Source organism: Sorex fumeus, unplaced genomic scaffold, assembly GCF_029834395.1.
Source record: "Sorex fumeus unplaced genomic scaffold, SorFum_2.1 ptg000072l, whole genome shotgun sequence".
NCBI classification, from domain to species: Eukaryota; Metazoa; Chordata; class Mammalia; order Eulipotyphla; family Soricidae; genus Sorex; species Sorex fumeus.
The window spans coordinates 10,407,167-10,429,213 of NW_026606129.1; the positions used below are offsets into that span (position 1 = coordinate 10,407,167).

A 22,047-nucleotide genomic window follows, 5' to 3' on the forward strand; every position below is an offset into this window, starting at 1 on the left:
CTAATGACCTTGACTTTCAGAACCTTTAGGCAGCAATGGGGGAATAGCGACCCACCATTTCTAATGTGCAGTACCAGGTCAGGTGACACCCTTCAGTCTTCTGGCTCAAGCCACTCCTCCCTCTGAGACCACAACCAGGGTCAAAGCAAGGGAAAGGAATTGTGAGCCTGGGGTCGAAGTGATAGGACAGCGGGGAGGGCATTTGCTTTGCATATGGCTGACGGGGTTCGATCCCCAGAATCCCATATGGTCCCCCACCCCCCAGCACTGCCCCAAATAACTCATGAGTACAGAGCCAGGAGTAATCCCTGAGCATCACCAGGCGTGACTCAAAAAGACAAAAAAGAAATTGCGAACTCGGCAATATTCAGAACAGGTGATGGTCTATAAAGCCGTTTCTGACCAGGTCTGAGATTCATCTGCAGCCAGAAATCCCAAGACTATGGGACAGGCATCAGCACAAGCCCCCTGGGTGGCCGAGGAAGGGCAGGTTTCTGCTGAAAGGGAACCAATAAAAATGTAACCCCCCCAATTTTACCAGTCAGATTTAACCAATGGCACTTGAGCCTACACTCTGAGAAACAGAAATGATGCCTAGAACAGTGACTGAAGAAACTGCTGAAAACTCATCTTCAAAAACCCAAGGCAGGGGCTGGAGCGATAGCACAGCGGGTAGGGCATTTGCCTTGCACGCAGCCAACATGGCCGACCCAGGTTCAATTCCCAGCATCCCATATGGCCCCCCGAGCACCGCCAGGAGTAATTCCTGAGTGCAGGAGTAACCAGGAGTAACCCCTGAGCATCGCCGGGTATGACCCAAAAAGCCAAAACAAAACAAAACAAAAAACAAAAACAAAAACAAAACAAACCCAAGGCAGGTTAGAGAGAGACAATAACAACACAGATTACAGAATTCTGTTTAGGTCGAGTTTAAGGAAGAAACTAATCTGAACCCTGTCCCGCATTTTCTCAGCCTTGTAACTCAAACACCTGAATGGAGACTAGTGTCTTCCTGCAGGGAGCTGAAGGTCCCCCCAAGGGTCACGGAGAGCAGACCAGGCCCCACTGGGCACCTTCCTTCCGGTGAAGAATGAGTATCAACAAACCTCTTCCCAATTTCACAGTGTACCAACAGCGAAAGAGCAGTTTGTGACAGCTGTCAAAGTACAAAGCTGCGGAGCAAGCCCAACACCAGATGGTACTTTTACACACTTTATTAACACAATGCGAGGCGCCCAACGCCTGCCTACTCGTTCTCTTCGCTGCGCAGCCGGGCATTGGGGTTGGTGACTCTGATGGCCAGCTGGGCCGCTCTTTCCACGATTGCTTTGCGGTTCTTGGAGGACACATTGTGAGCGATCTCGGCACAGTAAGATCTGGAAAAGAAGCACAAGGAGAGTTAGGACAAAGGCAGCCGCCATGGACAAGCCCAGCAGGCCACTCCATAGCCACAGTACACAGCACAAAGGGTTGCGGCAAAAGGCTACTGGCTGAGACCCCAAACCAACCCCCACTCCCAATTCCACAGCACCAGCAGCAAAGCTCCCAAAACATATCCGAGTACTGACAAAAACGGTCCCTTCAAATAATCCTGACAACAGCCTTGCATGATCACCTCGACCTCACAGGCAAAGAAGTCAAGGCCCACCGAAGCAGATGTGACCCCTGGGCCAGCATCAGCTAACAGGCAGGTGAGCGTGACTTAGCTCAGACTGTAGCTGTCAGGCTCTCAGCCTTCTGGCCAGTCTTGCCCATGAAAAGTTCTCAATTACTTTGCAAAATAACGTGAAAGTGAATGACAGTCCGGTCCAGCACCGAGACCCCAGGCCAGGAGCTACCAGGCCCACTGGACAAACTGGACCCAAGGGCACATTTCCATAAGGAGGTGATTTATGAAGCCACCAACAATTTCAGCAGACCAAAAAAAAAAAAAAAAAAAAAAAAAGCGAAGGCAGTGGGGCGTTCTTTAAGAACTAGAGGAGGGGCTGGAGTGATAGCACAGTGAGTAGGGCATTTGCCTTGCACGCAACTGACCCGGGTTCGATTCCCAGCATCCTATATGGCCCCCCGTGCAAGGCCAGGAGTAATTCCTGAGCGCACGAACCAGGAGTATCCCCTGTGCATCACCGGGTATGAACCCCCCCCCAAAAAAACAAAACAAAACCCAACCCCAAACTAGAGGGAAGAACCGAATGAGACAAGCCAGGCATGTGCCCCAAGCTGCACCCTCCCGACACTCCAGGCTGCTACTTAAGACATTTAACTACTTGTTCCCATGCGTCTAATGATCAGAATACTGCTCAATAGCCCCTGCAGGACTGGGGACCATCTTCCAACACCCCTGGGATGCCCCAAACCACAAACTGTGGCAACCTACAAGCTGCTTTCTCAGTGTACATATGTAATATACGCACAAGGTAAATTCATAAACTCGGCACAGCGAGAGATTCACTGAAGCCCCTTACACCAAGGGGTCATGCAGAGCCAGGAGCAACGCCTGAGCACTACTGGATGTCACCCCAAACTTTAAGGTAATGAAACTGACAGTGGGCTGGAGTGATGGTGCAGCAGGGAGACTGATCCTTGTATGCATCTGACCCGGGTTCAAACCCCAGCATTGCATATACCCCCCCCCTGCGCCATCAGCACAAGGCCAGGAGTTAAACCTTCATCGCCACCAGGTATGCCCCCTGCCCCATGAAAAAAACAGCTGACACTAGCAACAGCACACTGTGGTGAAAGTGAGGTCAACATTCTTTAACGTAGAGCGTTTCTGGAACTCAAACCAGAAAGGGACGCAGGAGCCAGAAGGGCAGGCCTGCCCTCGGCGGCACACCTTCCACACACCACGAGCGGCGGAGCAGCCACTTAGCTGACTCTGTTCCCGAACGCTCCTCCCCTCCCTCCCTCTTTTTGGTTCTTGGTCCATGAGCGAGGGCACGCAGGGGACCCTCTGTGTGGCACTGGGGATGGAACCTGGGTCAGCGGTGCACAAGGCAAGCGCCCTGCCCGCTGTCCTATCACTACTCCAGCCCTGCGGCCGTACATTCCCAATCTCCACTTCCATAGCCACACCCCTTTTATTGTCCCCACTTTCCAGTATGAAAAAGGATAAACGCCCCAAAATGGAACCGGCAGATCAAAGGTCCTAAGCATCCCCCCGCCCTGTCCCAAGGCCTGAGTATTTTTATGACAATACGAACCACCAAGGTGCTTTCAATTCACAACATGCCAGTACTAAGCACTATCCACCCTTCCATCAGCCCGCTCAACTGCCATCTCAGCACTCACCAGGGACGCCTCTGGTATCCTTTCCGTGGTAAAAGCATTTCAATACCTGGCTGAATTTCCAATTTAGTAACCCAACCAAGTCAGAACAGCTTAGTTTCATTTCTGACTGGCACCAACAATCACCCAAGAGATTCTTGTAAGCACCCCCCCCGCCCCCGAGTCACACTCTTTACTTTCTTAGAAAGGCAGGGTTTCCGCCTCAACAGAGAATGAAGTTAACTCAAGCCCTCCTCAACCAGAATCATCACGCTGTTCATGGAGACACCAGCACCTCAACCACCCCCCCCTCCCCGCGGAATCTGTTCTTCCCCCACTGCTCTGGCCTCTGGCCTGAAGCCGTCAAGCCTCTTTCAGGGGTGGCGAGGCAGCTCTGAGGGAACCCCAGCACTGCTTGGTCTCGTCCTGCCCTATACCTTTGCAAAGCTGTACCCCCCTCAGATCGCCGGGCTTGAAACTAGGCAGCCACCCATTAGTGACAACTATGGCCAAAGCAGCGTGTGTCCTTGGGCCCAAAGCTACCTCTCATCTCCCCCTACGTGACAGAGCAAGGTTCAGAAAGTGTCACAAAAGGACACTCAGCCTCTCTGAGGCTTGGGTGCCTGCACTTCTCAGAAGCACGCCCGGAGGATTCTAGAAGACCTAGGATAGCGGCTGCAGGCATGCCAGGAAGAGCACAAGCCTGCAAACCAGCCATCAGTGCGCACTCCACCAAGCATGCAGAACCTGCCCCAGACCCAGAGGCGGGCCCCCCACTCACTTGTTGCACATCAGCAACACCTCGAGCTCCTTGACGTTGTGGACCAGGAACTTCCGGAAGCCGCTGGGCAGCATGTGCTTCGTCTTCTTGTTGCTCCCGTAACCGATGTTGGGCATCAGGATCTGGCCCTTGAATCTGCGGCGCACCCTGTTGTCAATGCCTCTGGGCTTGCGCCAGTTCCGCTGAGGGAGAGACAGAAGGACTGGGCTCAGCCCGGCAGCTGGAGGGCGAGGGTGGGCAAGGACACAACAGGCGGACACAACAGGCCAGCGGCCCAAACAACAGTCTCCGGGCTAGAGGCCTCACGGTTCCCACTTTGCTTTTTCAGTGGGTGAGAACTTGACCCACGTGTGAAATTCAACCCCTCCCCAACTGACAGCACCCCACAAAGGGGGGGTGCTGTCCTGCCTTTGATCGCTAGGAATGCACACCCCTATTCACATTTTTCCAGGCATAGGAAAAGCAGATCACATACAAGTGGGGCGGGAGTGACTGGGCGAGTCCAAGGGCAGAAACTTCCCAAGGTTCTCAAGACTGAGTGCTCCCAGCAGCAGAGATAGCAGGGTGTCTGCTCTGCATGCAGCACATCCGGCTTAATCCTGGACACGCCATATGGCCTCTCAAGACCTCCGGGAGTGGTCCTTGAGTGCAGAGGCAGGAGCCCCGAGCACCACTGGGTGTGCCCCTCCCCAAGAGAGAGGAAAAATGACCACGCTAGCGCTTATGGGCCCGTTCACAGCCCCCCCCCCACCAGAGCTCCTGGTACCTTAATCTTGACATAGCGGTCAGACTGGTGCCTGATGAACTTCTTGGTCCTCTTTTTGACGATCTTAGGTTTCACGAGGGGTCTGAGGGCGGCCATGGTGCCTTCTGCAAAGAGCGAGACGCATCTGTAAGGCCCACAAGTCCCCTCCCCACCGGGGGCGGCCGGGTCGGACTGTCCGGCCTCTCGGAGCACTGTTGCAGAGTCTCTTCCAATCGCCAGCTATGGAGCAAGCTGGGACTGGAATGGGTATTCCTCTGCCGGACTTGCTCTCCCTCCCGTCTCCGAAGCTGGCAGAATACGAGCCACTCTCCAGACGCGATCCTGGGAGGTCGGGGGCCCCCTCCCCGCTCCCCGCTCCCCTGCAGCGGCCTGGCCCCCGCCCAGTGCCTCCTGGGGGTGCGAGGGACCCCGGGGCCCCGCTCGCGACCTCCAGACGACCCCGGCTGCGATCAGCAAGCGACCCTCGCGCCCCGCTGCCCCCGGAGACCCGCCCGGCCCCTGGGCGCACGTGGGCGCACGGCGGGGTTCCACGAGCGGCTGCACCCCCCGCAGCAGGCCCCGCCGGCCGCCACCCCGTGGGACGCGAACCTCCACCTCGGCGCGTGCCAAGTCTCCGTTCCTGTCCGCGCCCTGAGGCCCCCGGCAGAGCAATCCCCACCGAGCCGGCGGCGCGGAAGGCCCGTGCCCCTCGCCCGAGGGCGATGCTGCCCGGGAAAGGTCGCCCGGGCGGGGATGGCCGGCGATTCCGACTCACTTACCGGGAGACGGCGGCCACCTCCGTCGGAAGCGCCGAGGAAGAGAAGGGAAGGGGGGGGCGCAAGGGCTGATGGGAGTTAACCTGCAGGTCCTGCCAGGGGGAGGCGAGTACTTCCGGTTCGTGCGCCTCCAAAGACAATAAAGCCGCGCGTGAGAAAGAATACGGATAAAATTTTAAGGCTGTTGCACATCTGTAGGCATTAACGATAGGACTAAACAAAGCTGCCTTTGGGAATATGTAGAAAATTTGTAATTTTTTTTTTGCTCTTCTGAGACCCAGCAGGGGGCGGGTACTACTTCCGCCAGAAATTGAAGGCGCTTCGCCTGAGGACAAGCCAGCTTTTAGGCTAGTTCCGCCCGCGCTACTTCCGCCGCCTCCTAGTGCGCCCCCTCGCGATCCGGAGGGAACGAAACAGACACTTTGTAATCCCGCCCAGCGAATTAAAAGGCGGGAGCATCACTCAATCCGCTGTCATTGGGTGGGGCAGTCCCACAATTCTGTGAATTCTTTATTCCCCTTGCTGACATACAGAAGACAGTGGAGCTTAGAGGACGGACCCCCAAATCTACACGTCTGTTGGCCAAAACGCCCTGCTTTTTGTGGATATTTCTTCATTTGTTCTGCTTAGCTTTTGTTTTACACTTAAATACCGGGGGTGGGGTGGGGGGAACAGAAAGCTCCCCGATTCCACAGCTCTGAGACAACACAGATGTCACCAGCGAGCTGATAGGCGTCTTTCCAGGGCCCAGATGGAGAGAGAAGCGAAACTGGGGGTGTTGTCAACTGAAGAAGTGAGAAGGGAGGGAGGGAGCGTTGACAACTCTGTCAGGAGAGTTTGAGTGGAGGGAAGGGGAGCAAGGGGCCCGCAGAAGGAAGGCAGGGGCTGATGTCCCTGGGAAGCCCCTATATCCAGCAGCAGGACGGGGGACACTGACATCCAACCGGACATAGAGGCTGGAAGCTCGGTGCTCACGGCGGCCAGGCCTGAAGCAGGCCGGGAAGGACAGGTCTGGGTGGGTGGAGTTGATGAACCCAGAAACACCCTCCAACTGCGAAAGTCCCCAGCCATTCAAAAGCAATAACCCAGTGAGCCAGATCTTTGAGGAGGGGGAGAGATCAGCCACGTTTCTCAGAGAAGGGACACCCCCACTGCATGCTCTTTCCCTGGGGACCCTGTGCTCTGGGCCACAAGGCTGTGGAGTCTACCTGTCCAGGGGCTCTGACTACTGTGTTCCCCCAGACTTCTGGCCACTGCTCCTGGCAAGAGACCACATCGACTCAACTGCAAACGACAGGAAGGAGACACACTCCAACTCAGTTTATTTCCAGAGGACAGAGGTCAGGAGAGGGGGACACCTCAAGATTCTCCCTGTCCCTGGACACGTGTACTTCTAGGATACAGGACACTGGTGCGGGAGAAGCTGCCCAGGCCATCACACTGAAATGGGCTTGTTCATCAGGCTGTGGTCCAGAGCTCCGGGTCACATTGGTGCCCGGGGCCAGCCCTCTAGCCAATGAAGTACACCTTGTTGGCATCGTAGTTGGCATAGGTCACGTAGTTCGTGTTCTTAATGGGCCACCAGCGGTCGGGGTGGTAAATGGCTGGGTAGGCGGGGGGCTGCGGCCGGACACAGCTGAAGAGGGCCAGGCTCCGGTCCCTGCTCATGGTGGGCAGATAGAGCTGCAGCTTGTCCAGCAGCTGACCCGGCCAGAAGGCGTTGGGGTCGGTTCGCTGCAGGGACTCCGAGGTCTTGGACTCACTGAAAACAAGGACACAGAAGATCACGACGCCCTGCCAGGTCTCCTGCTCCATGGAGCAAACACCACAAGGGCACCCGGGGCCATGAGCAGGTGCCCAGGGGTCAGCTCCAAGGCTGGCGGCCAACTTCTGTGTCTCCACCCCCCACTCATTCCGTCTGATCTCTAGGCATTTTCAGCTGATGTGCAGGGTATGGACTTCAGTGCTGGCATGGCTGAATTCGAATCCTTAAGCCATGGGGTATAAGACCTCTGGCTTTGAGCAAGATATTTCACCTTTTGGCACCTCAGTTTGCTCGTCTGTCAAATGGGGATGCAGAGTCCCTTCATCAGATTTTCGGGAGCCCCAGAGCCATGTGTGCCTGCATCCTAACTGTGTTGCCTTCTCTCTTGCAAGCCCAAATGCAGGGTGTTCAGGGCACCGGGCCAGCTGCAGGGGCCCAGGCTCTGCCCTTCCCCGCCACTTTGCTTCTGGAGGCAAAAAAAAATCACACAGACCTGAGAAAATCCTCGAACTCCGGAAAGGGCATTTGCTTGACTTTCTGGGCTGCTTTCCTGGTGGAGGAGAGAAGGGTAGGGAGGAAATTCAGGTGGAGGGGCCACGGGAAATGGGCTTCGGTGGTTGCATCTCCCAGTCCACCACAGAGCAGAGACAGGAGAATTTCCTGGACCCGAGACCGAGTTGGGCCGTGCCCTGCTCCCCACGGGCTGGAGGAACACGTGTGGGGCTTGGGCTCATGCCCTGGCCAGCTGGCGACTGTGGGCTTTGGCGTGGCGATTCTGGGCTGGACCATCTCAGTCCTTCCAGGACCCCTAACTTCAAGAGCCCCAGTGGGGGTCGCTCCTGCTGTGCTCAGCTAAGAGCTCAGCTCCAGCCCCATGTGGCCGCAGGACCTTTGGTCCCGCAGTCCAAGTAGCAAGATGGAACCAATGCCCATTGCTGCCGGGGACAGTGTCCTGCTGCTGTGGCTGATACCCACGTGTACACACGTGCGCGTGCACACACACACGTCCGTGCTGCTGCCCTTGCCCTTGGTCCCAGCTGTCCAGGAATGGGTGGAAGTCGGGTGGCCAGCAGTGGTGCTCTGGGCACTGCTGCCCAATTTTTTCTCCCACGGGCTGGGCCCACTCCTGGTGGATGACAAGGGACCGGACAGGCGAGTGTTCTGGCCAGAACCAGGAAGCAATCACAGAAGCGTGGGGCATGGGTGACATGGCCCAGCCCTTTGAGAGTCTGTCCCCTGAGCCCAGAGGCCCTGCCCCCTCTCACTGCAGGGAGTCACCCCGTATTTAGAACCCTAAACCGCAATCCTTGCTTGGGGGGCCAAGTGTCTGCCGAGCTGCGCTTCGAGATACCTAACACTCCTGTCTTCTTGTGCTCACAGGGGAGTGTGAGGACCCTCAGCCCGGGTTCCCGGAGGGGCGCTTCTCTAAGAAGCCCCCTCTCTAAGAGGCTCCCCCTTTCAGCTGCTAGAGATCATGTGACTGGAGGAGGCATCGGCGGCGGGAAACCTGAGGCCCAGCTCCGGGCACAGGCCCGACCTACAGGACACCCCAGCAGATCAGAGTCCCAGCAAGCGCCACAGCCCTCTCCCGCACCCTCCACGACTGAGGCAGAGAGTAGGTGGGGTAGGGCGGAGTGGAGAGGAGATGGGGCGTGTGGGGGGGTAGGGTCGGGGCGGGGCAGAGAGGAGACCCGGTGGGCAGGAGAGGAGCAGGGCAGGAAGGAGAGATGGCAGGACAGAGGGGAGGCAGGGCGGGATGGAGAGGGGCAGGGAGGAAAGGAGGCGGGGCGGGGCTAGAGGGGCGGGGCTAGGGGGAGGGGCGGGGCAGGGCCGGGAGGAGGCGGGGCAGAGGAAGGTGGTACTCAGCTGGTCCCTCTTCTTGGACCCCGAATATTTCTGGCCAAAGAGCTGGTCGCTGTAGTAGCCCCCCGGCTGCCGGATGCGGTGCTTGTGGTCCTTCTGGAAAATGACCCTGTCTCCCGGGTACAGCAGGGCTGCGAGGAGAGAAACAAGGCCATCTCCAGGGTCCTCCTGGCCCCGCCTCTGGAGGCCCAGGGCACAGTATTGGTTTCCAGATACTCATTTTCTGGGGGCTGGCGGGGCGGGGCGGGGGGTCTGGGTCCCATCTAGCAGTGCTCAGGTCTTACTCCTGGCTGTGCTCAAGGGTCACCCCTGGGGGTGCTCATGGGACCATTTGCAATGCTGGGGATCAAACTTGGGTCCTTGTTTGCAAGGCAAGTATTTTATTTTATTATTATTTTTTTATTTTTTATTTTTTTTTAAGGCAAGTATTTTAACCCCTGTCCTACCCCTCCAGCCCCTAGCCATGATTTGTCTTTTGGGGGGATGGGGCCACACCCTGTGGCTGACTCCTGGCTCTGTGTTCAGGGATCACTCCTGGCACGGCTCCAGAGAGGATATGGGGTGACTGCGACTAGACCCGGCAGCACCTTCCCTGTTCACTATGCCTCTGGGCCAGTCCTAGCTAGCTATGCTTTTTCTGGTTTGGTATTTGGGGGACCATAGAGATGCTGGGGATCAAACCCAGGTAGGCTCCATGCAAGGCAGGTGCCCTTCCCATTCTACTATAGCTCCAGTCCCCCCTACTTACAGTTTAAAAAAATAAATTCACCTTCATGTTGGGAAGGAATTTTTCTTAAGTGCCTTACAAAAAAATCTGGGACTGGAGCGATAGCACAGCGGATAGGGCATTTGCCTTGCACGAGGCCAACCCGGGTTTGATTCCCAGCATCCCATATGGTCCCCCAAGCACCGCCAGGAGTAATTTCTGAGTGTAGAGCCAGGAGTAACCCCTGTGCATTGCTGGGTGTGGCCCAAAAAGACAAAAAAAAACTCCTTTTCAGTGCTGAGGGACTGCAGTGTCAGAGCAAGTACCTGCGAGTGTGGCTGCCTCATGCCCCCGATCTAGTGACAGGATCCATAACTGCATAAATGTTGGAGGCGGGGCGCAGGGCATGGGCCTGCTTACTCCACACTTCCACGCAGAGGCATGTGGCCGGGGGTCCCACCACCTCACTTGTGCTCCTCACTTGTGTCCCTGGTGACAATTACGTGTGCCTGACCCTGCGCTCATCTCTCTGCTATCTTTGGGGCTTTGAAGGGCAGAATGTGACATTCATGGGTCCAGGTGCTGGGGGCGGGGGTGTGTGACTCAACTGTGTGTAAGGTCCCGGGCTCCACCCGGCACCCCCAGCACTGCACAGCCCAGCACTGCACAGCCCCCCGGAACCAACGGGTAGACACATTGCTGGCTCTGAGTACTTTGGGGGGATCTTTGGCCCACCTGGCAGTCTTCAGGGACAGCTCTAGAGCAGACTTGGTGCTGGGGGGTCCCCTCCCGCAGTGCTCAGGAGCCCCTATGGCGCTGGGGCGGGAACCCAGGGCTCCCGCATGCTGTGCTCCAGCCTGCCCCAGGCTGAGCTCTGAGCTGTCTCATGGGTGCGCCCGGGGCGAGCAGCCCTGCAAGGCCCCTGAGCCCGTGATAGATGTGGATGCAGCCACTGGCAGATACCAAAGACCCGAGGCCTCAGCGCGGTTCCCTTCTCTTGTGGGTAACGGGCAGGGGTGTTGGGGAGGCTGTTCCTTATGATACCAGGCAGCTCTCCGTTCTCTGTGCCCCTTCCCCAGTGCTCCCTTCCCCGGAATGCCCATGCTCCTCACGGGACAGTTTCAGGCCTGAAGGGTGGGGAGCATGGCCGTTGGCTTTATTGCTGGGGGGACAGTCTCCCCAAAGCACACAGCTCACCCCAGAACAGCACAAGGAGGGGTCCCCCGGACAGGGGTGCCTGGACGCACAAGGCTCCCCTATCCCGCCGTTTGAGCAGAGAGTGGCCTGGCTCCCAGCTGGAGGCAGCATCCGCATTGCCTGTGACCCTAACCCAGGCCTGGCTGTGAAGGGGACCTGGTACAGTGGCCTTGGGGGATGGTCCTCAGCACCCAACTTCAGGGCTCCCGTGGGGCCGGAGTGATAGGACAGCGGGGAGGGCACTTACCTTGCATGCGGCTGACCCATGTTCGATCCCCAGCACCCCCTATGCGCTGCCAGGAGTAATTCCTGAATGCAGAGCCCAGAGTAACCCCTGACCATTGCCAGGTGTGGCCTCCAGCCCAAATCAAACTAACTTCAGGGTCCCCTCATGCCCGCCCCTTTCTCAGCATGGCAGCTTGCTGAGCTGGGGAGCTGCCCCGGCTTGCACACTAGAGCCACAGGGTTGGGGCTGCCTCCCTCCCCGGCGCCTTACCCTTTACCAGGATGTCCTTGGTGAGCTGGATGCCATAGTACTCGCAGGCCTTGCAGCACTGCAGGTAGACCAGGAAGTTTTCCCGGCGGAAGTGGTTGAGGAAGTCCTTCATCTCCCCGCCCATGGTGGACGGGAGGTTGCTGTCTCTGGTGTCACGGCCCAGGTGCTTTTTCCTCTGGGGGAACAGGAGGCAGAGGAGGTTCCTGCTTGTCCAGGAGCCGGGCAATGGGGGAAGTCATCATGTGATGCCCCGGGTTCGATCCCTGGCAAGGCACTGCGGACTCTGAGCACCACAGGCTGTGTGTCCTTCTCTGCATCAGGGCGGGTTCCTCTGGACCAGGGGTAGTGGGGGTGTCTCCTCTCTGCTTCCCACACATTGCCCAGGAGGGGGAGTGTCCTAGAAAGCCTAGGGGCTGCTGGGTAGGGAAACCAGTTGCTCCTGGTTCAGGTTACTGAGCACTGGCTGGTGAGCACCTACACGTGAATCCTGCCTTCTTGTGCAGGCTATGCATTTCTAGACTGGGATAAAGATGCCACCCGGCACCACACTGTGCTGATGGAAATGGGGAGAGAGGGGACCCCCGGTTTTCCAACACCCTCTCATTCCTCCACACACAGCAGCCCTGGAGCAGGCCACGGGCTCAGGAACCCCAGTGAGAAGGAAGGGTGGCACCGTGGGTGCGTGAGTGAGCCAGCCCAGGCCCTCCCCTGCACCCCCGGGTGGGTTTGGGGGTACCTTAGCCTTCTTCCTCCTCTCTCGGTACTGCTTGCTCACTTCCTCCCTCTCCTCCTGGCTCATGGGGAACGATTCTGGCTTGATGTCAACCGCGGGCACGGTCAGCCAGTCCATTACCATGGGGGAGGGCCCCTTGGAGACTTTCGCCTTCAAATTTTTCTGCCTGGCGGACCTGTAATCTGGGGCAAGACCAAGGTGATGGCTGAGGGGTGCGGGGCCGTGGACACTGAGAGGTGTCTCTTCTCCTCACTTCCCAGGAGCACCTGGGCCCCGATATCCTACTTCCTCCCATGAGCAAGCAGGACCTCTACCAAAAAAAAAAAAAGCGTCGGGCTGGAGAGATAGCACAGCGGGTAGGGCGTTTGCCTTACACACGGCTGACGCGGATTCGATTCCCATCATCCCATATGGTCCCCTGAGCACCGCCAGAGTAACTAACTCCTGAGTGCAGAGCCAGGAGTAACCCCTGTGCATCACCAGGTGTGACCCAAAAAGAAAAAAAAAAGCGTCAGGCCGGGAAGATGAACCAAAGGCAAAGGGTTTGCCAGTGGAAGTATCACAAGTCATCTCTGGTACACCATGGTTCCCCAACGCTTCCGGGGAAAGCCAGGACGCTCTCAGGATCTGCACGCCGCCCCCCAAGCCTCCTCCGCAGATCTCGTACCTGGGTCTTCTCACCGCCCTCGGTCCCCCAGTTCGCTCGGTCTCTCTGGCCCTACCGCATAACCACTGTAAAATACCCAGGTGAACTTTTCAGGAACCTCCAAACAGGTGCTCTCTCTGGCTGGAGAAGCAGAACTTTCCAGTCACAGTAGGATCCAGTGTGCTGGGACCTGAAGCTCGGCTCAGGCTTGCATTTGGGGCAGTTCCCAGCCTGGTCAGCGCGGGAGATCGGCTGGACTGAACCCCTTCGGAGAATCCGTCTTTCTTTCCTGTTTCTGCAGTACCAGAGGCTGAACCCAGATCCTCCACGCATGTGAGGCGTGCGTTCAACCCTGGTCACACCGGCAGGACAGGACAGGCTGCCTTCATCTTAGAGGGGACACAGTGGTACCTGGGTACCCAAAGAGAAATCTCCTGGGCCAGGAATGGCTCAAAGGGCTGGAGTGCTTCACATGTGGGAGCCCGGGGTTCCATCCCTGATACCGCATGGACTCTTAAGCACAATCAAGACCCCTGCAGAACACCTCTGGGAGTAACCTGAGAGAGAGTGAGAGAGATTAAGAGAGGCAGCACGAGAGAGAGAGAGAAAGAGAGGGGAGAGAGAGAGAGAGAGAAGGAGAGAGAGCGAGAGAATGAGAAAAGAGGGAGATATAGAGATGGAGGGAGGGAGAGAGAGAGGGATAGAAAGAAAGAGAGAAAGAGGGAGGGAGGGAGGGAAGGAGAGAGTGAGAGAGAACGAGGGGGAGGGATAGAGAGAGGGAGGTGGAGAGAGGGAGGAAGACAGAGAGGGAGAGAGAGGGAGGGAAGGAGAGAGAATGAGAGGGAGGGAGAGGGAGGGAGTGGGAGAGAAGAATAGAGAGAATGAGAGAGAGGGAGAGAGGGAGGGAAGGAGAGAATGAGAGAGAGGGAAAGATAGAGGGAGGGAGAGAGAGGGAGAGGGAGGGAAGGAGAGAGAATGAGAGTGAGGGAGAGAGAGGGAGGGAGTGGGAGGGAAGGATAGAGAGAATGAGAGAACGGGAGAGAGAGAGGGAGGGAGGGAGGGAAGGAGAGAGAGGGAGAAAAGGGTGGGAGAGACAGAGGGAGAGAGGAGGAAGGAGAGAGAGAGGGAGCGAGAGAATGAGAGAGAGAGAGAGAGAGAGAGTCTCCTCCTTTCTAGAGGGATGGGGCAGGCCGACACGCACACTCTCTCCAGGTGAGCAGGACGCTTTTCCGCTGGGACACGACCCACTGCTTGTGGCAGACCTCCAGGTTGTTCATGGTGATGGTGTTGTTCTTGTTCAGGGAGCTGAGGTAGATCACCACATCCTCCATCTCCTCCTGGTTCAGCGGGACTCCCACCTGGCAGGGGCGAGATGGCTCCAGCCAGCCACCCGCAGGCCCCCGGCACAGTTGGCCTGTCTGGCTCTTCTGCCCTGCTCGGCCATGCCAACTCACACCCGAGGCCCTTGCTGGCTCCCAAACACGCTCTGCACTTTCTCATCCTCTGTGTCCTTCCAAGCATGTCCCCTGCTGTGCCTGAAAAACTCCTATCTCATCTGCAAAGCCCACTGGGCTATGTCCTCATCTTGCCAGGACTGTTGCTGCTCCCTCTGGACTTCCGCCCTGCCTCCAGTCAATCTTAGTGGTAATTTTCCCAGAGAATTTCACTCTGGCCTTGCTGCCAGGGGACGCCTAAGAGCTCTGAGCTGCAGTAAGAGATAGTCGGAAATAGAATACAGAGGCCGGGGAGCAAGCTCAAGGGGCTAATGCCTAGATTTGGACGGGGGAGCCCTGGGACCACATGGTCCTTCTGCATCACTGGGAGCAACCCCTGAGCACTGCTGAGTATGACCTCCCAAGAAAATGTCAGCAGATAAAGAGAAGAGAGAGGAGTCAGGTGGGGGAGATGGCTTCACAAGCCATGAGGCTCATGACTGCATGCGAGGCCCCAGGTTTGATGTCTGGAGCACTGGAACAAACCGCAGCACTGCACAGAACAGCCTGATGGGCACGGGCCAAGGACTGCCAGCAGCTGTCCCCTGGGTCCTCTGAGCACTGCTGGGGAAGTGCCTCAATAAAGGAAAAAAAATAGTAGGGTTGAAATGATAGGACAGTAGGTAGGGCATTGCCTTGCATGCAGCTGACCCTTTTCTTCTTCCCTTCCCTCCCCTCTCTTCCCCCCTCCCCTCCCCTTCCTTCTCAGCCCTTCCCCTCCCTTCCCCAGGACTTACTACTGGCTCTGCACTCAGGAATCACTCCTGAGGGGATCCGGGGACTATATGGGATGCCAGGGATCAAACCTGAGTCAGTTTTGTGCAAAACCTTTTAAAACCCTTCATCATGGTCCATGGTCCTCCCGTTGTTCATCGATTTGCTCGAGCGGGCCCAGTAACGTCTCCATCATGAGACTTGTTGTTACTGTGTTTGGCATCTCGAATATGTCACGGGTAGCTTGCCAGGCTCTGCTGTGTGGGCGGGATACTCTCGGTAGCTTGCCGGGCTCTCCGAGAGGGATGGAGGAATCGAACCCGGCTTGGCCAGGACGGCGGCTTGTAAGGCAAACGCCCTACCGCTGTGCTATTGCTCCAGTCTTCATAAGGTTTTAAAACATTTTTTTGTTTTGTTTTGTTTTCTAGGCCACATCCAGCCATGCTCAAGGGTTACTCTGAGCTCTGTGGTTAGGGTCACTCCAGTACTCAGGGACCTTGTTCTGGGGATTAAACTGGGGTCAGTCACATGCAAGGCAAATGTCTTAACCCCTATATTCTCGTATTCTCCCTCTGGACCCCTATAGGTTTTTTTTTTTTTAAATAACTTGTTGGGAGCAGGATTGATGATACAGAGGACAGGGTACTTGTGTTGCATGCAGCTGACCTGAATTCGATCCCCAGCACTGCATATGGTCCCCCAAGCACCGCCAGGAGTGCTCCTGAGTGCAGAGATAGAAGCAAGCCCTGAGCACTTCCAGGTGTGTCCCCCCAAATACCCCTACAAATTAAAAATATATATTAAAAAGGTAACTTGTAGGGGCCAGAGAGATAGTACAGCGGCTGACCTGACCTGCAGCCAACCCAGGTTCAATCCCCATCACTCCATATAATCTCCAAGGCCCACCAGGCCTTCCTGAACACAGAGCAAGGAATAAGCCCTGAGATCATAGGATATGGCTCTAAAACAAATAAAAATTCAAGGCTCGGGGCTGGAGAGATAGCACAGTGGGTAGGGCGTTTGCCTTGCACGCAGCCAACCCGGGTTCGATCCCCAGCATCCCATAGGGTCCCCTGAGCACCGCCAGGAGTAATCCTGAGTGCAGAGCCAGGAGTAACTCCTGAGTGCAGAGCCAGGAGTAACTCCTGAGTGCAGAGCCAGGAGTAACTCCTGAGTGCAGAGCCAGGAGTAACCCCTGTGCATCGCCAGGTGTGACCCAAAAAGCAAAAAAAAAAAAAAAAAAAAAAAAAAATTCAAGGCTCTGTGATTCTTGTTTTCTTTAATTTTTTTTTCTTTTTTGGGTGGCACCCGACAATGCTCAGGCGGAGCTCTGCACTCAGGAATTGCTCAGGGGACCATATGGGATGCTGGAGATTGAACCTGGGTCGGCTGAATGCAAGACAAACACCCTCCCCGCTGTGCTATCACTCCAGCCCCTGTGATCCTCATTCTCTTTGTCACAAATGCTCAGCTCTATCCTAGGAGAAAGAAAACATTTACGAGAGAGCGAGATGAACTGTTCCAATAAAACTTTATTGACCAAACAAGAGGCAGCTGGAGATGACCCATGGGCTGGAGCTGATCCCCATGGCAATGTGCTCCCTGGGGTTGTCCCATGCAGGGACCACTGCGTCCTCAGGACACAGCTGGTGTGACAAAGAACTGGATTTTCCCATTTTATTTGTTTATAATGAACTTGACTGCTGTTTCCTGGTACTTGGGGAGTCACGCCTGCGGTGCTCAGGGCCTACTCCTGACTCCGGGGAGCCTTTCTTATGCAGGGTGCTGGGGAACAAACCCAGGGTTCCAGCACGCAAAGCAAGGGCTCAGCCTGTTGTGTTCTCACTCTGGACCTGATTGTAATTTGAATTTTTAAATGTATTTTCTTCCCTTTTTTGGGTGGTGGTGGTGGTGGGAGATTTGGGCCCTACCCAGTGGTGCTTGGAAATTGCTCCTGGCTCTGTGCTCAGGGGTCACTCTTAGCAGGGCTCACCGCACTTTCTTTTTTTTTTTTGCTTTTTGGGTCACATCCGGCGATGCTCAGGGGTTACTCCTGGCTCATGCACTCAGGAATCACTCCTGGCAGTGCTTGGGGGACCATATGGGATGCTGGGAATCGAACCTGTGTCGGCCATGTTGGCTGCATGCAAGGCAAACGCCCTACCTGCTGTGCTATCGCTCCAGCCCCTCACCGCACTTTCTGTGGTGCCAGGAACTGAGCCTGGGTTGACTGCATGCGAGGCAAGTGCCCGGCCTGCTGTCCTCTTTCTCTGCTCCCATTTCCACCAGCTCCCCCTTCCTTGCTGCAGTTATTGGGAGGATCAGGGGCTGCCCGTGCACCTGTTACAGCTTACAATTCTGAAATGCCCAAGTGTGGTCTGTGGCACAGACCCTGGGCATCACGGGAGGTCATCAGAACGCAGTGGCTCGGGCCATATCAGAGCATCTGAGTGAGACAGTGTCATTTAATTAATTAATTAATTATTTATTTGGGCTGGAGCAATAGCACAGCGGGTAGGGCGTTTGCCTTGCACACAGCCGACCCAGGTTTGATTCCTCCACCCCTCTTGGAGAGCCCGGCAAGCTACCGAGAGTATCTCACCTGCACAGCAAAGCCTGGCAAGCTACCCGTGACATATTCGATATGCCAACCACAGTAACAATAAGTCTCACAATGGAGACATTACTGGTGCCTGCTGGAGCAAATCGATGAACAATGGGAGGACAGTGCAGTGCAGATTTATTTATTTGGGGGGAGGCACACCTGGCAGTGCTCAGGGGTTCCTCCTGGCTCTGCACTCAGGAGTTACTCCTGGCGGCACTCAGGGGACCCTATGGGATTCCGGGGATGGAATCCAGCTTGGTTGCATGCCAGGCAAGCGTCCTCCCCAGTGTACTATCGCTCTGGCCCCAGAAAGTACATTTTTAACAAGACCTAGATGTGATGCAAAAGTGGATGACAGTGGGAGGGGCTCCAGAAGGTTCCAGAGACAGCGGGAAGAGGCTCCTCTCAGGGCTCAGTGCTTTGGGACTGGTGGACAGGATCGGCTGGGCGGTCTCTCCACAGACTATTCCCTCAGACACTCTTTCAGGCTCTTGGGGCTGTGTGTGTCTAGGTTTGGGGGGTTGGCGTGGACCTGGGAATACCAATCTACAGTCCAGATAGTACCGGGGCTAAGGCGCTCGCCTCACAGGTTCTAGACACCAATTCCACCTCTACGGGTTCCACATATGGGTTTGTTCCTGAGCACAGAATCAGGGCAAGGCCCAGAGCACAGCCAGGTACGGCCTGCCAGGTGTGGCCGCCTCCGCCACCTACCCCCCACTAAAAAGTCACATGGCTGTCTGAGCACTGGCATTGACTTTGTCTTCTCTCCCGGGGAGGAGAGTGGGATGAGGGGCTGGAGCAACAGCACAGTGGGGAGGGCGTTTGCCTTGCACGTGGCCGACCTGGGTTCGATTCCCAGCATCCCATATGGTCCCCTGAGCACTGCCAGGAGTAATTCCTGAGTGCAGAGCCAGGAGTAACCCCTGTGCATCTCCCCCTGCCCCCCCCAAAAAAAGAGACAGGGATGTTCCTCCCCGGAGGCCAGCTGGAGGGAGGGACACGTACCTCCCTGAGAGCCAGAATGAATTCCTCCCTGGAGATCTTCCAGCTACTGCGGAGTTCCTTCCCTCGGAAGATGTCCGGAAGCCTGAGCTTGTGGAAGTGCAGGAAGGAGAAGAGGTTGGGCAGCACGGGGGGCATGGGCAGCAGAAGTTGGGGCATGGCTCGGGGCCCGGGCCGCGGGGGTCTCTTCTGAAAGAGGCCAGAGAGGGATGCGGGAGAGTCAGGGGCCAGGCCCGCGGTGCGGGATCCTGGCGTTGGAGAGAACCAAGATGGGAGAGGCAGGCGACTCTCAGCAGACACCAGCAGGAGGACAGAGGGTGGCAGTAGCTCCTGGACTGTGCTCAGCAGGCCTGGGCCTCAGTTTCCCCCTTGGCAACAAGAGGGCTGCTCAGCATAAAAACTAACATTTCATTTCCTTTTTTATTTCGGACCTCCTACGTGGTGTTAAGGGGGCCGAGGGCCCTTCCCAGAGATTCTTGGACAACCAGGCTCATGACTTGGTGCTTGGGCCGAGGAGGTGGCGCTGTCCAGTCCTCATGGTGCTAGAAATGACCTGGGCCACTCTGGCAGTGCTCAGAGGACCAACCTTATGGTGCCAGGGATGGACATGGGGTCAGCTGAGGTTGAGGCGCCCCCTACTAGCTTCGGGCCTGATAGCTTTCCAGATCTCAGCCACTTTGGGCCAAGGGGTCTCTATAACCCCTGAGGCTCTGGGGGGGGGCAGGACAAAGCCCCCCGCTGAAAGCCTATGGAGGGGCTATGGCGTTTGCCTTGCAAATGGCTGATACGGGTTTGATTCCCAGCATCCCCTATGGTCCCCTGAGCACTGCCAGGAGCAATTCCTGAGTGTATGAGCCAGGAGTAACCCCTGTGCATCACCAGGTGTGACCCAAAAAGCAAAAAAAAAAAAAGCCCATGGGGGTCTCCACTCCCCCCACTTTGCTCTGCCAGGCCTCCTGCCCAGAAAACCTTTCCTTCTTGTTCCTGTGCAGATGGCCCTCCAGTCACAGTGGGGGCACTGCTCCCCCCCATCCTGAACTGCCCTGAGCCCCTTCGTGTCCTCAGTTGGCCAACGGCGCCACTCACCTTTTTTTTTTTTTTTTTTTGCTTTTTGGGTCATACCTGGCAATGCACAGGGGTTACTCCTGGCTCTGCGCTCAGGAATTACCCCTGGCGGTGCTCAGGGGACCATATGGGATGCTGGGAATCGAACCTGGGTTGGCTGCGTGCAAGGCCAACACCCTACTCGCTGTGCTATTGCTCCAGCCCCGGCCACTCACCTTTTGCACTGTGACTGCCTGGCGTCCCTTCAGCCACGTCTCTTGCTCCAGGTACATCCCATGTAAGACCTTGGCCTCCAGAGCCGTGATGTCATTCTTGTTCTGCAGCCACTTGTCGAGGTCACCGAAGGTCTCCAGGTCCTGCCGGAGCTGCATCCTCCGTCTCACCCAGGTACTCACATCCTCCGGCTGCTCCTGGGTGGCCTTCAAGATTTCCTCATAGCAGGAAATTGTCTCTGGGGGAGCAGGGGGCGGGGGTCTGGCAGGGACGCCCAGGGCATCCTCCTTTTGTGGTAAGACGAAGATGCGCCGGCGACTCTGGGGCAGTTGCGAGTCCTTCCGCTTGAACTGCTGGAAGCAATGGGCCAGGACCAGCTCGCGGTGAAAGGCAGGCTCCACACTGGCATCAGAGGAGTTACTGACTTGATTGGCATTACTCAGGTTCTTGTTCTGATCTTGGGGGAAGAGAATGAAAAGTTGAGTTTCTTTCAGGAAGAGGACTCAAGGGATCTATCTGGAAGGAAGGAAAAATGCTTCAGCCAGTGCTTTCCTTGCATGAGGCCGACCTGGGTTTGATTCCCAAACTGCATAGGGTCCCCAAGAGGCCCATCTAGGAGAGGTCCCTGAGCTCAGAGTCAGAAGTAAGCCCTTAACACTGTCAGATGTGGCCCCCTCACCAAAAACTAGAACCACCAACAGAAATGCTTTTGTCCCAGACTGGGCCTCAGGATACCTGGACACAGATGATAAAGATAAGGATAAAGACAGTTACAGCAGAGAGCTCCCAAAGGCAGGCTCCATGCTAAGGGCTTGATGAGTTTTTTCTTGGTTTAGAGTCTACACTATGCCTTCCTCCTAACTCTGACTCCCGCGCCCACAGTTTAATGGCAATCAGACCTGGATTGCTCGGAGCCCAGCATGTGGTGCCAGGGATCGAGCCCAGGCCATCTGCATGCACTTTGAATCAGCTCTTTGAGGGGAGAAGAGGTCCCACCACACGGGGCAGCACTCAGGGCTTACTCCCCAGCCACTCCACTTAGCAAGTTTCTTACTTGGGTTGTTCTTGCCGGACCCATTTGGGAGATTTTCCACTGATCTGTTTGGGCTTCACGTCTGAAAATCCAGCGCTGTGCCAAAGGCTTGACCCATCGCATGCTACTACACAACATTTGAAAACTGTTATTTTTCATGCTTCTCCTCCAGCACTGACCACGTGAATGTCCGTGAGAGAAATGGTGCGAGTTATGGGCCGGGACCCCTTTCCTGGGAGCCAGGGTTGTGCTCCTACTTCTAAACCACACCAACTCGTGGTACTCCTACAGCTCGGCTGAAGTGTGCGGGGCTCCGTGGGCTCGGATAGGCTCCCTGGCAACCTCCTCCGCCCACCTCCCCGTCCTGGCCCGCAGCCCCACACACACCTCTGTCCACGTCCAGCAGCGACTCGAACCGACGCCGGGTCATTCCTTGGACATATTCTTCCGTGGTCGCGGAGATGATGTGCTTGCTTGCACCGGAATACAGAGATCTCGAAGCACAGGGATGTCAACTTTTTATCCTAGACACACAACTCAGCGTGTTGCTAGGACTACGGACGCCCCACGCTGATTGGCTGAGCGCCGAAAGCATCGCGCTGATTGGCTGCACGCTGCTGGGTGTCTGTCGACTGGGAGCTGCTGGAGCGGAAGCTTCCTGGCTGGGAAGTTCCAGGCTGAGACAGGACGACTTAAAGGGGTCCTCGTGGCCCCTCCATCTGGAGCTAATCCAGCCTTGGTTTCCGCATAAACTGTAGGAACCCCTGCAATAATGCACGTCTCTCCAGCCTTGTTTTCACCCCTCCCCCCAAGGCCTTACGGCCACTGACGGGGTGTCAAGGTTTGAAATGAGCCTCTCTTCCCTACCCCTAGTGTCATTATTGATAGGTACTTAAAATGCCCAGCAATTTAGGGGTCAGAGACGTGGGTCAGTGGTAAAACTC

General features: G+C 56.4%; 2 protein-coding genes and 1 non-coding gene across 3 annotated transcripts; all 3 read right to left on the reverse strand.

The window, feature by feature from the left end:
- Positions 1-1,191: 1,191 nt before the first annotated feature.
- Positions 1,192-5,630, reverse strand: RPL32 (ribosomal protein L32). Its single transcript, XM_056129580.1, has 4 exons — positions 5,573-5,630; positions 4,815-4,918; positions 4,049-4,230; positions 1,192-1,376 (listed from the first exon to the last, which is right to left on the reverse strand). The coding sequence occupies exons 2-4, from the start codon at positions 4,908-4,910 to the stop codon at positions 1,247-1,249; spliced, it is 408 nt and encodes a 135-aa protein (XP_055985555.1). The 5' UTR covers positions 4,911-4,918; positions 5,573-5,630; the 3' UTR covers positions 1,192-1,246.
- On the reverse strand, positions 5,004-5,145 carry LOC130037971 (small nucleolar RNA SNORA7). The gene has a single exon (XR_008794547.1). It is a non-coding gene; the product is annotated as a small nucleolar RNA SNORA7 (small nucleolar RNA).
- A 1,448-nt stretch (positions 5,631-7,078) lies between the features above and the next one.
- On the reverse strand, positions 7,079-21,698 carry EFCAB12 (EF-hand calcium binding domain 12). The gene is made up of 11 exons (XM_056129285.1): positions 21,673-21,698; positions 21,491-21,576; positions 20,073-20,527; positions 18,796-18,981; positions 14,177-14,333; positions 12,270-12,511; positions 11,597-11,771; positions 9,197-9,328; positions 8,224-8,371; positions 7,822-7,884; positions 7,079-7,331 (listed from the first exon to the last, which is right to left on the reverse strand). The coding sequence occupies exons 1-11, from the start codon at positions 21,696-21,698 to the stop codon at positions 7,079-7,081; spliced, it is 1,923 nt and encodes a 640-aa protein (XP_055985260.1).
- Positions 21,699-22,047: the final 349 nt, after the last annotated feature.

Excerpts from the sequence above, each read along its gene's own strand:
- RPL32 (XM_056129580.1), bottom strand. The coding sequence starts at position 4,910 with ATGGCCGCCCTCAGACCCCTCGTGAAACCTAAGATCGTCAAAAAGAGG. Across the intron at positions 4,231-4,814 it reads ACCGCTATGTCAAGATTAAG|CGGAACTGGCGCAAGCCCAG; the intron begins GTACCAGGAGCT and ends TCTCTCCCTCAG. Across the intron at positions 1,377-4,048 it reads GTGTTGCTGATGTGCAACAA|ATCTTACTGTGCCGAGATCG; the intron begins GTGAGTGGGGGG and ends CTTCTTTTCCAG.
- EFCAB12 (XM_056129285.1), bottom strand. The coding sequence starts at position 21,698 with ATGCTTTCGGCGCTCAGCCAATCAGC. Across the intron at positions 12,512-14,176 it reads CCTGCTCACCTGGAGAGAGT|ATTACAGGTCCGCCAGGCAG; the intron begins GTGCGTGTCGGC and ends GTCTTGCCCCAG. Across the intron at positions 9,329-11,596 it reads CAAGGACATCCTGGTAAAGG|CCCTGCTGTACCCGGGAGAC; the intron begins GTAAGGCGCCGG and ends CTCTCCTCGCAG.